At 36.2% G+C, this 15302-nt stretch overlaps 2 protein-coding genes and 1 pseudogene across 3 annotated transcripts; 1 reads left to right on the forward strand and 2 right to left on the reverse strand.

The window, feature by feature from the left end:
* Window positions 1-5933: 5933 nt before the first annotated feature.
* Window positions 5934-7420, reverse strand: LOC126592281 (uncharacterized; annotated as a pseudogene).
* Window positions 7421-9888: 2468 nt separating this feature from the next.
* LOC126591768 (30S ribosomal protein S31, chloroplastic-like) lies at window positions 9889-10612 on the forward strand. The gene is made up of 3 exons (XM_050257447.1): window positions 9889-10135; window positions 10208-10272; window positions 10394-10612. The coding sequence occupies exons 1-3, from the start codon at window positions 9976-9978 to the stop codon at window positions 10520-10522; spliced, it is 354 nt and encodes a 117-aa protein (XP_050113404.1). The 5' UTR covers window positions 9889-9975; the 3' UTR covers window positions 10523-10612.
* A 1381-nt stretch (window positions 10613-11993) lies between these two features.
* On the reverse strand, window positions 11994-14092 carry LOC126591767 (uncharacterized). 2 transcript variants are annotated; one of them, XM_050257446.1, is made up of 2 exons: window positions 12859-14092; window positions 11994-12747 (listed from the first exon to the last, which is right to left on the reverse strand). In XM_050257446.1, exons 1-2 carry the CDS (start codon window positions 13547-13549, stop codon window positions 12290-12292), a joined length of 1149 nt encoding a protein of 382 aa, XP_050113403.1. In that variant the 5' UTR covers window positions 13550-14092; the 3' UTR covers window positions 11994-12289. The 2 variants fall into 2 exon arrangements, with proteins under 2 accessions (XP_050113403.1, XP_050113402.1); XM_050257445.1 differs by having other exon boundaries at window positions 11994-14089.
* Window positions 14093-15302: the final 1210 nt, after the last annotated feature.

The raw sequence follows: 15302 nt of genomic DNA on the forward strand, positions 1-15302 counted from the left end.
ATGAACAGTGACCATAGAAACAAAGAAAGGGTAAAAAGGGAATCACACTGTCGAATATATATATATATATATAATTTCTCTTTTAGTGTATATATAATTTGTTAATAAATGAAAAAAAAATGAAAAAAATAATAGAATAAACCACATACGAGGTCGTTTTGATCTTTGTTTGTGCAGATTTCTCCTTCTTGCATGCCTCAAAGAGCTTATGCGAGGCCCTGATCTTGATCAGCTTCCCTCTTGCCGCTAGGTTCTTTAGCTGCAGCGCTGGAGTCTTCCTCCAGATGCAAAAATTGAGAAAATGATCAGAAATCTCGATTCCAGCACCATAATTGAAAACCTAGAAGCAAAAAATGGAGAAAATGAAGAAATCGGGATTTGAAATCGCGCATTAAAGTATCTGAAAGTAGAAAACATAAAAACAAAAAATTGGAGAAAATGAAGAAATCAGGATCTAAAATCGTTAATTCCTAAAGTCTTTCGAGATGTCTCAAAAATTGTAATCTGTTTATTTTAAGAAATTTGGCTTCTCATTTGTAATCATCTTTCAATCTTTAAATAAATAAATAAATAAAATGTTCAATTAAACAAAACAACATTTGGGTTTTCAATCAAAATTTGGTGGACTCAGTAAATCGTGTTCTTTGAGGGCTTACGCTCGTATCCCTTTTACTTCGTGTTGCATCAATTAGTATCAAAGCTAGGATTTGCCCTATTCTAGTGGCGATTGGTCGTGGGAGAAGATATACCTTAAGCGATGTTGATCGCGAGGTTGTGGCAATAGATGCGATATGCGCAAAGGGAATTGACCCTAGCCAATCTCATCTAGTTGACGTTGAAGATATTCCTATTTTTTGGGAAGTGATTACATTTAAGGTTTTCTCTTGTGGGTTAAGGATGTAGAGAAACTTTTAAAGACAACCAATTTTGGAGATAAAGATGGTGAAGATGGTTGCTTCCGGTTTAGATGGTGATGTTCATTTATGGTGGGATCAAATACAAGATCATAGGCAACATCAAGGTAAGAATCCTATCTAAGCTTGGCGTCGGTTGAAGCGTCTAATTGTTAAGCAATTCTTTCCTAATTTCTACTAATTGTATTTGGCAAGGATGAGTCAAGCAATCATTAGAAAGAAGCTATAGTGATGAAGACTGAAATTTTGTTTTGCAAAGAAATGGTGGGGGTCAAGGAGGAAGAAAAATATCGAGAAATTTCGCTTGTTGAGAATCATGTTGAAGAAGACCTCCCGAGCTAGCTCGGTTTAGTGACTATGTTGCTTTTGCTCTTCCTATTATCACTTATAAGATTCCATCCAATTTTGAGAAAGCCATTAAGAGTGAAGAAAATAAGAAGTAGTACAATGCCATGGGTGGCAAGATGAATTCTCTCTTGAAGGACAAAACTTGGGAGTTAGCTAAATTGCCTAAAGGTAAGGAAGCTATCGGTTGCAAATGGATGTATGCCAAGAAGAAAGGTGTTGATGAGAAAAACAATGTGAGATTCAAAGCAAGATTAGTTGCTAAAGGGTATGCACAAAAAAAGGGCATTGACTACAATGAAATTTTTCTCCGGTTGTGAAGCACTCCTCCATTTGTATTATATTAGCTTTTGTTGCACAATGTGATCACATTGTGCAACAAAAGTTAATAATATATATATATATATATATATATATATATATATTTGTTTTGCAAGTTGAAGAAATCACTTTATGGCTTGAAGCAATCTCCAAGACAATGGTATTTGAGGTTTGATAAATTTATGAGAAGTCAAAATTATTCTAGAAGCCAATATTATCATTGTGTGTACTTCAAGAGCTTGCAAGATGGGTCTTTCGTTTATTTATTGATATATGTTGGTGATATGTTGATTGCCTCTGAGAATGTCAAAGAGATTGAGAAATTGAATAAGCAAATGAAGAATGAGTTTAAGATGTAGGATCTTGGTGAAGCAAAGAAGATCATTGGCATGGTGATTACTAGAGATAGAGAAAAGGGTTTGGTGTGCTTGAATCGAAAGCAATACCTTGAAAATTGAGTTCTCTATAATGTTGTAAAACTGATAAAGAGAAGCTGCAAATGAAAAATATACCGTATGCTAATTTGGTTGGTAGTTTGATATATGCAATGGTATTGCTCATGCAGTTGGTATGGCGAGTCGATGTATGCATAATCAGAGCATTAGTATGCAGCTAAGTGGTTGTTGAGGTATCTCTATGATACTAGAGATGTTGGTTTATGCTTTGAGAGCGATAACTCTGGTATTGGCAACTTTTGCAGTTGGTTATGTTAATTCAGATTATGCAGGTGACTTGGATAAAATGAAGTCTACTACAAGCTGTGTTTACTATGGCTAAAGGGCTAGTTTGTTGGAGGTCCATTTTGTAGTCGTCTATTGCTTTATCTACTACAAAGGTTGAATATATGGTAGTTGATGAAGCTATAAAGGACAGGTGGAGGTGCATTGTGATAGTCAAAATGTCATTTATTTGGCTAAGTATCAGATTCATCATGCGAGGACTAAGCACATAGATCTGTATTATCACTTTGTGTGTGAAATCATTGGTGAAGGGGAGATCATTCTCCAGAAGATTCCAACTAAAGACAATCTCGCTGATATGTTGACTAAGGATGTTGTTGTAGCCAAGTTTGTTCATTGCTTGAATTTGGCTCACATTTTGCATTTATAAAGAATGTGTTGAGCAGTAGGAGTGTTTGAGTATTTGGCTCGACATGAGTTATTATCTTGCTAGTATTTGGGAGTAGTTTTTCGAGTTAATTGTTGAATATGGTGGTTTAGCCCATCATGGTGCTTTCGGGAATTTGATCAATGTAGAGACTGTTAAGTTTGTGGCCGAATTATTGTGGGCTCACTGTTGTCTAGCAGCCCATTAAATGGGTCCTTTTATTTGTCCCATGTGAAAAGCAACATGGTGGCTAGGGTTGCTATTTGTTTCTAAAAAGGCAGCATTGTTTATATTAGCGACAGCAAAGAGAAATAAAAAAGGGAAGCTGCTGCCCTGTAGAAAGAAAAGCCGACAGCCCCATTTGAAGAGAGGAAGAAAGGTACTGCCTTCTCCTTTTGGTTAGCACTCACCCATCAAAGTTGTATTTGTCATATTAGCTTTAATCTTTGTATAGAAAAGAAAATAATTATTATATTTCCTTCTTTATTTGTTTTTTTTATGTGTGAAAACTATTAGGTGTATTGGAACTTTGGATTGTGAAATTACCAAAAACATTGTAAACACTCTCATTTGGCCGTTTCTCAAGGGGCTTATTGAGTTATATGGGCCATGTGATATCATCCTTTTTCCACACATCATCTTTTTTAAGGACCGACACCTAGTGCTGCAGGGAAACATAAAAAGGATTGGAGACCACACATCATCTTTCAATCGACTTATATGGGCCTATGGCATAAAGCTACGTCTTTCCTATTTTTTGTGTAAATCGCCTTATAAGGACCGACACCTGGTGCTCTTGGGAAACATAAAAAGTTTGGAGGAGAGAAATCAACGTAACATTATTAATGAGCGGACTTGGATTCTCTGCCCTCCCAATTCGGTGCCCTCCCCGTGCCCTCCTGTTTGTGTGGTCACGGTTAAGCCATGTCAATATTTTATATTACTATTTTTTTTTATCTTATTATTTTTATAAAAAACAATATAAAATGTTAGCATGGATTAACCGTGACCACACAAAACAGGAGGGCACAGGGAGGGCACCGAAATGGGAGGGCAGAGAATCCAAGTCCGATGATAGCCTCAACATTATTGTCTTTGTCGGGCATGGGGGCGCCTCCAAAAAGCGAGGACGAAATTGATGGGTTGAAACTGATACCTGTGGGCCTATGGCGTAAAGCTTACGTCTTTCATTTTTTTTCGTGTGTAACGTTGTCCTCACGAAAAAAAAATTCTATTATGATTAGAATACTGATGGTATACTATGTATTTTTATATAAGTGGTTAAAATTTTTATTTTTTAAGTTTTTAACTTTTTAGCATACATATCTCACCATTTATATAGTAACACGTGGTATACCATTCTATGTTCCGATCACACTAAAAAATCTCTCCTCTTCCTGCTCCATTACGTCAATCATACTTCCCTGGCATTGTTTACAAGTGGCTCTCAGCGTGGCCAAATATTACGAGTGGCTTAGAGACTTCACTATTGGAAATGACAGAGGGTAAGGAGATTTTGCCACGCATGACAATATCCTCAACGTTATCATCCTTGTCAACCATGGGAAGAAATTATTAGATGGTACAGTAGCACCACTTGGCAATGACCGGATGAGAAATTATTAGATGGTACAATACTATCAAGTGGCAATGATAGTTGGTAGTACCAACCAATAGGTGCATGACATGGAGAGCTAACGGGACCAAAAAAAAAACAATACTTGGCTACTCAATGATGAGTATGAACTCCTACTTAAAATTTCTCAAAATTGTTCATTGTCAATTTATAGAATTTCGTGTTTATAATTAGAACCGTTCATATTATAAATCACCCTATAAAGATCACATTTGCAAAAAACTCAATTAAAAATAGGGGTGTGCTATCCACACACCCCCATTTTACTTCTCACACACCCCTTGATAATTTTTGTCCGTTGATCTTCTTCAATTCATCCAATCCGATGGCCGAAAATTAAAAAGGTGTGTGAGAAGTAAAATGGGGTGTGTGGATATCACACCCCTTAAAATTAAGGTCGTTCAGTCATCAAACTGTTTAAAAACAAATGAAAGATATTGGTAAAAGCATTACGAACCGTCTATGTATTTGCTACAATAAATTGACAAAACGACCTTAGTTTTAATTTTTTTTTTTTTTAAGAGATGATCTTTACAGTGTGATTCATAGTATAAACGGTTCTGATCATAAGTACAAAACTCTATGATTAAAATACTAAGAGTTTTGAGTAAGAGTTCCTACTCATATTTGAGTAGCGAAGTATTGTTCGTTTTAAAAACCTTTCCACTTTTACGCTTGAGTTTATTGTTCTAACCGTACATTTTTTTTTTTTTTTGGTTTAAGGAGCTTGAGACACTAAAGTAATCTTCTGACATTCTATTGTAGAGATATATTTTTCCTCCGAGTTCTGCTTCAATATCCAACAATATGTTTCCACCGACAAATTCTTACAAATTTGAGCCAAGCTACTGGAAGTCTACAAGGTAAAAACATAAACCTGCAAGATTTGCGAGACTAGTGGAGAAGAAAAGAGAAGGCGAAGAAGGAAAGAGAGAGAGAAGAAAAGAGAGACAAAATGTGAGACTGGTTTGGTGGCCACTGCATAAAGAAAAGGAAGAGGAAGAGACATAGGTCACTTGGGTTTAGTTAGGTTATGGGCCTTTGGACCTTCGATTTAGTTAAATTTGGTCGGCCTTGCGAGAGATTAGTATTAGATGGGTTATGTTTATTCAATATTTAAAAACATAAAAATTAAATTATCACCTTATTTTTTTAATGTAGATAATATCGTTTATTTAAAAGAAAAACATAAAAATTAATATTAGCCGGTTCAGTTCAATCATGCTAATTTTTTCAAGTTGAGAACTTGAATCGAAACCAGTCTAAACCGGCTCAATTCAATTCTTGTCAAAAGCTGATTTTTTTGGTCAACAAACACAAATTTTTTTTTTCGTTTTTTGTCATGGTCCATTTTGCTTTCTCGGTTCTATGTTTCTCATGCCCACCCGTAAAAACTAAAGGTGTCAAACGGTCTAACACCTAAAGGTGTCATATGGGCCTAAGCCGTTCTTGGGCCGTGCCACTAAACAAGCCGCTCAACAAACTTTAGTTATTTTATATTATCAGAAAATTTTATTTGAATCTAGTTTAAATCCTAATATTTCAATTATTTAGTCATATTAGCTCCAAAATGAGGTTACACGTGAGAGGAAGTGTTAAAGTCCCACATCGGTGGGTGCAAGAAAACCAAAGGGGTTTAAATAGTATTACCCCACTCTAACTAACACCGAGGCCTTTTGTGGTAAAATCTCACACCTGAGGATTGTGTAGGTGGTTAAGTTGGGAACAATATCGGTGTCATTAGAGTGGGGCGGACCCGGTGATCCAAAAATTCCAACATAATCTAGCCATGACGCTTCCCTCTTGGATGGCGATTTCTATACTTCGCTTGTTCCACAGGTGCACTGCATAAGTCTCCATTTCATTTAGCTCATTAAGTGTGATTTCCACCGCTCTTGACTCCGATTCCAGTCCACGGGATAAAATGCCTTGGGAGGCAAGATTGTAAGGTTGTAACCTGGTGTGCTTCCAACTCTCTCAATTACCCTCGAAACCAAGTAAGGTCCATTGTGACCCCATTTGTTCCCATTAAAAGTTGTAGCAAATTCTTCTAAAAAGTCTACCAGAATCGGATGGTTTATATCGAAGATCATCACTGCACCATTTAGTCTGGTTCATTGTTTGGAGTCCTTGCCTACACTTTGTGCTCCAACTGCATTCCTCAGACTCGAAAAATCCTTCAATATTACTAAGTCAATGTCCAAATATATGCCTCCATACTTGTACAGCATTGCGAGCCTAATAAGATTTGCTAGGTTTTGAGATAATGGGATGTGACCTGGTCCTTCCTCCCGCTCTTCAATTCCTCAAGCCAAGATTCAGCCGACGTGTTCTTGACCAAAAAGGGCAAGTCAGGCGTGATCGCTAGTATTTTGAATCCTTTGTCCAGCAATGGTTTCAGGATTCTGTACCCTCTTTCCGAATCCATGGATTTCGATACGATCATCAAGCAGCCTTGAGGGTTGGATTTGAAGAGGGTGTCCATAGCCAAGAAGTCTCGTTTCCCAAATGACTTTGCCGGTGAGAGCCATATCAAGTAGAACTGAGAGCTGCATCCATTGTTAAGGAATTCGAGCACTCGACCGTGGAATTGCTTTGTCAAGTTTTCAGAGTTGAGTATATCAAGCTCCGGTAGTTTTCGCCCGAACCCCTAGCCTTTCTTCTTTTGTGGCATTTTCTGGAGGAATCAAAGGATCATGAATTTCATCTGCAATGTCATCAATATTTGCTTGCATACTTGGAAGCGGTGACACTGATTCAAGTTGCTCTTCAGGAATTTGAGTCTGGTGATTATGTTCAAGAATTTGATGAGTTCTTAGGTCATCTGTTTGCATGGAAAAGAGAAAATGCTGTCTGCATAGATGATGAAGAATATGATGGCAAATGAGACGAAGGAAAAAAAGGGAGATTTGGCACTGCATCTAATTTGCCTGTAATCAAACACCTTTTGAGAGATTCTTTTCAGTTTCCTAAGAGTAGAATGGCGTGAGGAATTTTTTGGAGAAAGCATTGTTCTTGGTGTGTTGCATTGTACGGTATGCCAAATACATGTATATATAGTACCTGAGACGTTTAAAACTTCGCAGATGCTGTCCATCTGTGGAAAATTAGTTGCATGTTAGAATTAATGTGCAAATATTTACAGTTGTTCTCAATTTAGAAAAAAAATGTTGTATTAATGTTGGATATAAATAATTGTAGGGTTTATTATTGGATTCATTTCTTTCAATGTTCAATCAAGGAGTAATTTATGAAAAAATGTCACATTACAGCTACTTATTAGTGATTATACCGATTACATCATGAGATTATCAAACAATAATGATTAAAGAGGAACACGGTCATCATTTTAAATAGGGATTCATCTCCATAAATATTTGCAAATCACATATTAATATATGAAATAACTTATTAAAAACAAAAAACAAAATATATTTGCATACGTGTCAAGTTTTATTAGTTGGAAGTATGGATGCAAGTGGGATTAGAAATTCCGATTCAAATTAATTTTGAGCCAAATTTTCCAATTGTGGATGCGTGAATGTAATCCAACATTCAATATCCGAATTTCCAAAAGAAAAGAAAAAGTAATACTACACTTACCATTTATTTGTACCACAATTTTATACATACCACCTTATGTGGCAGCTTAATTAGGTAATAGCCACATCATTCATATAATCTAAATTTTTTTATGCAATTAAAAAAAATTTAAAAAACATAAAAAAATTAAAACAAAACCATATAAAAAGCAATGCTACTGTCGCTTCCCTCCCTCACTATTCAACAGCCACCACCGTTTCTCAACCAATGATCACAACCTTTTCAATCATAAATTTTCCGATTATTGTTTACCATTGGATTCATTTCTTTCGTTATGAATAAACTCCAAACCCAATTCTTTCATTATGAAATTGCATCTATCATTGGTTTTTTCAATGAATACCTTTTTTCAAATGGTTATGGGGTTGTGGGAAGACGGTGGTTGTCGAAGGTGTAGGAGGAGGGAGGACAACGATAGAAGAAAGACGTGAAACCTGGGTTTTAAGATTTTTTTAATTTATTTTTCTTTTTGGTTGTTTTAATGCTTTTAATTAAATATTCAAATTAAGACAGGTTTGGAAGTGTTTTTAAAATGACTAAAAGCGTTTTTGAAAAAATGTTTTTGGATTCTAAAAGCTTTTCAAGTGCTTTTCAGAATTCACTTGCACTTTTTTTTAGGGTTGCTCCAAAAACATTTTCACTAAAAGTAGTTTCAGTTATTTTAAAATCACTTCCAAATGAGTTCTAAATTATATGGAATCAAATATCCATATCAGCTGACAATTAAGGTGGTATAAAATTTTGATACAAGTAGATGGTAAAAATATAATTTCATCTATCAAAAAAATAAAAATAGTTTGAAAAAAAATGATAAAAATAGCATTACTCAAAAAATTGTAGGTAACGTAGACAATGAAATTAAATTAAATGGATAATATTTTGAGTAATGCTATTTTTTCCTTCTTTTTTTTCGAAACTATTTTTACCACTCAGATTGTCAGAAACATCCAAGTTCTAAATTGCAGTCTCAAGAATTTAGAATTATTTAGTTCTAAAATCTTTCCGAACAATACAAAACTAAATTAAATGGACGCTGAATTTCCGCAATTTGAAGAAAATTTCATTCAAAATTTTTTAATTGAAACTGGCAAACCTTGATTCCGAACTGTTCCGTCGGAAAATCAAACCAAGTTGAAAGTCCCAAACCATTTTATTTTTCCATTGAAAACGTACTTCATATTTAAGATTAATTAAGCCCAAATATATAAACCAAGTTGGATGAATAAGAGGTCTTCTCTACTGCACATAATAATTGCACATTTAAGTTACACATTTAAACAAGAGCCAGAATTCGCCATGATATATCTGATCCATGCATAACATCATGAAAAATAGATACAAATTTTTGGCTGCTACTTAGTATCGGCAATAGGTCTGAAAAAGTATCTAAAAATATCAAATTTAGATATTTGTATCCTGTCGAAGTAAGGAACCATGGCATATATGTTTGGAATATATTCCATTTTGAGAGAGTTGATAAAGTACTATTTCGTTGAAAAGTTCTATACATCCGCCCTTTCTCAAGGCATTTCTTTAGACAAAGACACCATTTTTTCCTCTTTTCGGATGGTAATGAGATCATATAGTCTAACAGGATATAACAGCTCTTGTTCAGATGTGTAACTTAAATGTGTATTTTTCATGTGCACTGGAGAAAATTCAGCATGTAAGTATACCAAAAGAGCTAAAAAATGATCATTCTCTTCGCTAGATCAAAACCTATGTTCGAGTCTCACTGCCAACAATTTCTCTCTTGATGGGCTATGTGTAAAAACCAAAAAAAGAGCTAAAACCCTTTGTAAGTCCTTAAAAAGACTTGTGATATGCTTTGATCCTGAAATGAGGTAGTTTTCCTTCTCCCGAAACATTTTTTTACTTCAAAAAAACAAAAAAAAAAGAACCCAAAGGCCCAACTTAATCTTTGGGCTTCTCAAAGCAAAATACAAAACGCACACAAAACATAAGCGATATTCAACCCAACGGTCACTAAAACAGAGCACACACTTTTTCTCGAAAACCTTATCCGATTATTCTCCTCAAGCTTCATCCATGGCGTCACTGATACTTGGAGCTCCACCAGCCCCCTCTCAATCGCTCGCTTTCAGCTCCCGCATTTCGTTCTCTCACTCAGAAACCCTAGCCGTTTCTCTCCCCTCCACCACTGCTTCGCTATCACTCTCCACAGCTTCTTCTCCACCAGTCCCTTCAGGTATACGTAATTCCCAAAACCTCTCTCTCGCTCTCTGTAACTTTCCCTAATTTTTTCTCTGTGCTTCTGCAGTGTACTGCGGCAGAGGCGATAAGAAAACCGAAAGGGGAAAGCGCTTCAATCACTCTTTTGGCAATGTAAGTCAAATGTTCTGAATTTTCACCGTTTCTCATCAAAAAGCTCATGAATTTCTTTAATTTGAAGACTTTCTGTTTCTATATTTGTAAATTTGCGAAAACATGGGAAATTGAACTGTAGGCGCGGCCGCGGAACAAGAACAAAGGCAGAGGACCACCTAGGGTTCCGGTGCCGGCGGCTCCCCCAAAGAAAGATAAGTTTGAGGACGATACCATTGTCAAGGTTGAAATTGATGAGTCCTTGTCTTAATTAATTAATGGAGCCCAATTTCTCTAATTTCTGTTTTTAATTGTAATTTATGAACCTTGAGTTTATGTTATGAGGATTTTGATCAAATAATTTTCTTTGTCTTGCTTGGAATTTATGAATTAAACCTCCAAGCTCCAATTTCCATGATTTTATATATTTTTTATATTTTCCTTATAGTCTGGGAGGACAATTTGCCAACTTCCCGGATGTGTTTTTATGTTTCATTTGTTTATTTTAGTCTTTTTAGCCAAAATGCTTCTGATACCGATATAACTACTCATTTTGGTCATTGACAATAAAAGTCAATAGAAATGGCTATTGAGTTTGTTCATTATAAATCGTTTTGTTCATTCCCTGAAAATCTGTCAAAATCCTCGTTAACTGAGGAGTTGGTTTGACAAAATACTCTTAAAAAGGTGGTTACTGGTCGTTCACATGACTATTTAACCAGGATATTGACAGATTTTTCAACGAATGATCAATATGATTTACGGTGGACAAATATCACTTCTATCTATTTTCATTGTTAGGACCAAACTGGAGAGTTATGACAATCTCAGAGACAATTTTAGTTAAAAAAACCTTTATTTAATTATCTAAAATTTGGATTACCTATTGTGTTACTGTCTTTCTTTTTGGACACAAAATCTTCTTGGAAAGACATGGAAGGAAAAACAAATGGTTTTCGTACCGCCGGCTTTCGCCATTGTTATTAGTTTATTGCCGGCTTAGTCCCAGCTGTTGGTGTTTTCCTGCCCTCTTCTTCTTCTTCTTCATAAACCTGCATCTTGTCTGTTCCTTTTGTGCAATCCGAATACCCTAGATATTTAGGGTTAGGATGAGTTTATCGGAAATAACGGAAGAGAAGGATGATGATGAGAGCGAGTTCTTTGTCGATCCAGAAACTCAGAAGGAGAGGATAAGGCGGATTATAGAGTATCAGAAATCTCTATATCGGTCTTCATCTTCTTCTTCTTCTTTGTCTTCCTCTTCTGCTTCCTGTTCCTCGTTTTCTTCAGCTCGGAGAAGTAGCAGTTTGTTAGGTTTGATGAAAGTAGGAAACACATCTTTGAGGAGATTGTTTGACATGGAGCATACGAGTTTGGCGAACCATTTCGAGGATTTCAGTGGCTCGTCGATAATTAAGCCTATCCTTCTATGGGGGAGTGATACGGACAATGAACACGAAACCCGTGACCCCTGGGAATCCATCAAGCAGTTTAGATCAATAAATCATTCCAGGATTGATGATGTACAGGATAAGTATGCTTCAGACGGTAACTTGGGTGGAGATTCTGGCTTTCGGGATAGGGAAGTTACAATCGGCACCCGCAGGTTGACTAGGAAAAAGTCATTTAGAAACTTGCCACGATTTGGGTTATGGAGATGCAGAGGATTTAGATTTCGATTAAGATTAAGGCGGCTTAAGATTGTTTTTTGTAGAAGAAAATGTTGAGATTAGTCTGCAGACTTGTAATACAAACCACATTTGTTTATATATAAAAGAAAAGGTTAAGTTCTAGTAACATACTGAGACATGGAATGTGTTCCATAACTTGTTTACAGAATCTAACATTTACAAATAACAACCAAACAATGGGGCTAATCGAAATAAAAGAAGATTGATCGAAATTTGTATGATCGGAAAAAAAAAATTAACGAAAAAAAGAAAGGAATTCCCAGAAACAGATACTAATTTCCAGTCTGCGACTTCGTCACTGATTGAAGATGCTTCACCGTTTATTTGCTTAAGATTCTTGAAGAACTCTATATGTCGTTGCAAATGATGCAGTGATCGGACATTAATCTCTGCATAATGCTTCCTTCTTGGACTACTTCTCTGCTGCTTTGCTTGTTCCATAGGTGTACTCCATAAGTCTCCCCACTAAGCTGAAGCAGCTTTGCTTTTATCCATCGTGAATGAGCCGGGCTTCCCGGCTTTTTAAACAGCCCCCCGATCCTATTCCAGTCGACGGGGTAAAAGGCGAGAGGGGGTAGAATCGTGAAGTTATAACCGGGTCGGTTTTGCACCCTCAGGACCACTCTGGAGACCAGGTAGGGACCATTATGCCCCCATTTATTCCCATCAAAAGTCAGGGCAAATTCCTTCATGAACTTGTGCAGAAGGGGATGATTCGCATCAAAGATCAGAACTGCATTATTTAATCTGGTCCAGTTCTTCGAAACCACATCCACACTTTGTGCACCAATCGAGTTTCTCAGTCCTGAGAATGATTTCAAGACGATGAAGTCTGTGTCTAAATAAACACCTCCATACTTGTATAGAACTGCAAGTCTAATCAAATTCGACAGGTTCTGGGCTAATGGAATCTCACCAGGGTCTCTGTTGCCTCTCTTCATCCCAGCAAACCAGGTTTTTGCCGGTGTGTTGTTGAACAGAAATGACAAGTCTGGTGTCACAGCATGAACTTTGAACCCACTATCCTGCAGCGGTTTCAGAATTCTGTAGCCGTGCTTGGAGTCCATACTTCTCGAGATAATCATCAAACATCCGCGTGGGTGGGCTTTGAAGAGACTTTCCGTAGTCAAGAACTCTCTGCTCCCAAAAGACCTTGCCGGCGAAATCCATGTCATAAAGAACTGACCCTCACACTCCTTGTTAAAGAATTCCAGAACACGGCCATGGAATTGCTTTGCAGACTTGTCTGACTTGAGAATGTGAAATTCCGGCAGCTTGCTTCGGAACCAAGCAATTCTCTCTTCTTCTGTGACATTGAAAGGAGGAACAAGAGGCCTTGTGTTTTCTCTACCAACTTCAATGGTCTCGTCCTGCATGGAATGCAGGACTAAGCGACTTACATCAGACTTGATCAGTCTGCCTGCAGAATTATGATCATAATTCTGCAGCAACGGAGAAATCGCTTCATTGTTCGACGCCAATGACCGTTCCGAGTTGCCATAGATGATTTTATGGGCATTGACGATGAAGATGATTGCAACAATTGAAAGAGTGCAGAAGACGTGAAAGTTGGCGAGGCTAAGTAGGCGGCTGTCGATTCGAGTCATGGTAATTGTCAGAGGCGTTGCTGCATGGGGAAAGAAGTGAAGTTGAAGAGATATAGCTCAAGAGGAACTTTCATGGCGAATAGATCAATGTACTTGACGACAGACACGCTTATCCAAAAGAAAGGTTGGTTGCAGGCTTTCTATAGTTCAATGTTTACTCTTTAGGCGTATGGTGTTGAAGCATTCAGTAATCTGAATTTTTGGTAATAGTCAAATGGCTAGCCGCCTCTAAAAGTATGCCCTGACCTTTGTATGGGATATGGTAGTACATAACTAGGATCGTAAGTGACTAGTTCGTTTAGCGGTACTTTATTTTTACTTTGGTGAAGGATGTCAAGTTTGACTCACACCCAAATTGACACTGCAATACAAATGCATTCCACAAACCACCCTAAGGTTGCATCTATTAAACACTGTGTCAGATGTCAGCAAGTGTGTTAATTTTATATGTCTTCGTAATTATTGTTTAATACAAATATGTGACTTACTATGACTTGTCAAAGTACATTTGTATCTCCTAAAATTAATAAAAAATATCGATGGTCCATCACATTATCGACAAAAAGATGGTGATGGAAACATGTTTTACAATTATCTTTATTTAATCATTTAAAAAAGCCAATAATCTTTGTTTATTGATTAGGGAATTGCCCTATTGCTTTAATTTTCAATGACTTAGATAGCAAGCTACCTTGGTATTTCTGACCAACCCATACTTTAGCATTGAAAATGTAATTTCATCAAAGCATAAAGGGAGGGCCTTTCCGTGAAATTAAATTGTTTAACTTAGCTTGGCCATGTTGTTGGTGTATTTATTTTCCTCATACGTCCATTTTTAGTGGACCTAGAGAGGGGGATACATTGCATAAGGTTTATAAAACAATGGATTTATGTAATTATGTTGTGTCTTATTCCTTATTCTTTTGTCCACGTGGTTATATTGGATAATTCATCTTTTCATATTGGATTGAAATATTATTTATTCTAGTGGACAGAATATTGATTGTTCTGTTACCTACATACATTAGCTTTTCTTACCCACAACTAAATTTGTTGTATACAAATTCTTACACGTATACAATCATAAATATTTTTCTTTGTTATAATAAACCATGACATGTGATGTGAGTAAAATTTCCTCTTGTGTGTTACACAACATCTCTCATAGACATGATACAATCAGTCTGTTTTGAGGTCTATAGAAATTCTTACATACAATTAAGAATATACACTCTTGTATTTACATCTGTCATCACATGAGACATCATTTAATAGTACATTGAGAAATGAAGTGATGTCGTTAAATTTTTCTTTATTACGAAAAACCGTAACATGCAAATATTTTCTCCGATTACACAACATCTCTCTGGAGATATGATAAAAATAACGATTTTTTTATACCTCCTCATCCACATTAGTCGAAGATAAAACCTGTACAAGTGGCTTAAATAATAATGTTTAACAATAATATTTTTAACATGGTGACTTATGTTTCAGATATAGGTAAATCACAACTCATTGTAAAATCATATGATTTTTTGTCTACCTTTTTCCTAATGAGAAAGTATGTTGAAAGGGTTTTTTCTGTTACTGAAATAAAAACTAAAAAAATTAAGGTGTGCACATGATTACAATATAATTTGTTAGCTAATATGATCCACGTAGTACCACTTGTCAACTATTTTGATTTTCTCAGTATTTATTTTTCTTCATTTTATTTATCGATCAAGAGGTTGCATGCAACATTTGGAAC

Source organism: Malus sylvestris, chromosome 12 (genome assembly GCF_916048215.2).
Source record: "Malus sylvestris chromosome 12, drMalSylv7.2, whole genome shotgun sequence".
Lineage (NCBI taxonomy): Eukaryota > Viridiplantae > Streptophyta > Magnoliopsida > Rosales > Rosaceae > Malus > Malus sylvestris.

Bases quoted from the DNA above. Each gene is read 5' to 3' on its own strand.
- LOC126591768 (XM_050257447.1), top strand. From the start codon at position 9,976: ATGGCGTCACTGATACTTGGAGCTCCACCAGCCCCCTCTCAATCGCTC. The intron at 10,136-10,207 runs GTATACGTAATT...GTGCTTCTGCAG, and splicing joins TTCTCCACCAGTCCCTTCAG to TGTACTGCGGCAGAGGCGAT. The intron at 10,273-10,393 runs GTAAGTCAAATG...ATTGAACTGTAG, and splicing joins TCAATCACTCTTTTGGCAAT to GCGCGGCCGCGGAACAAGAA.
- LOC126591767 (XM_050257445.1), bottom strand. From the start codon at position 13,549: ATGACTCGAATCGACAGCCGCCTACTTAGCCTCGCCAACTTTCACGTC.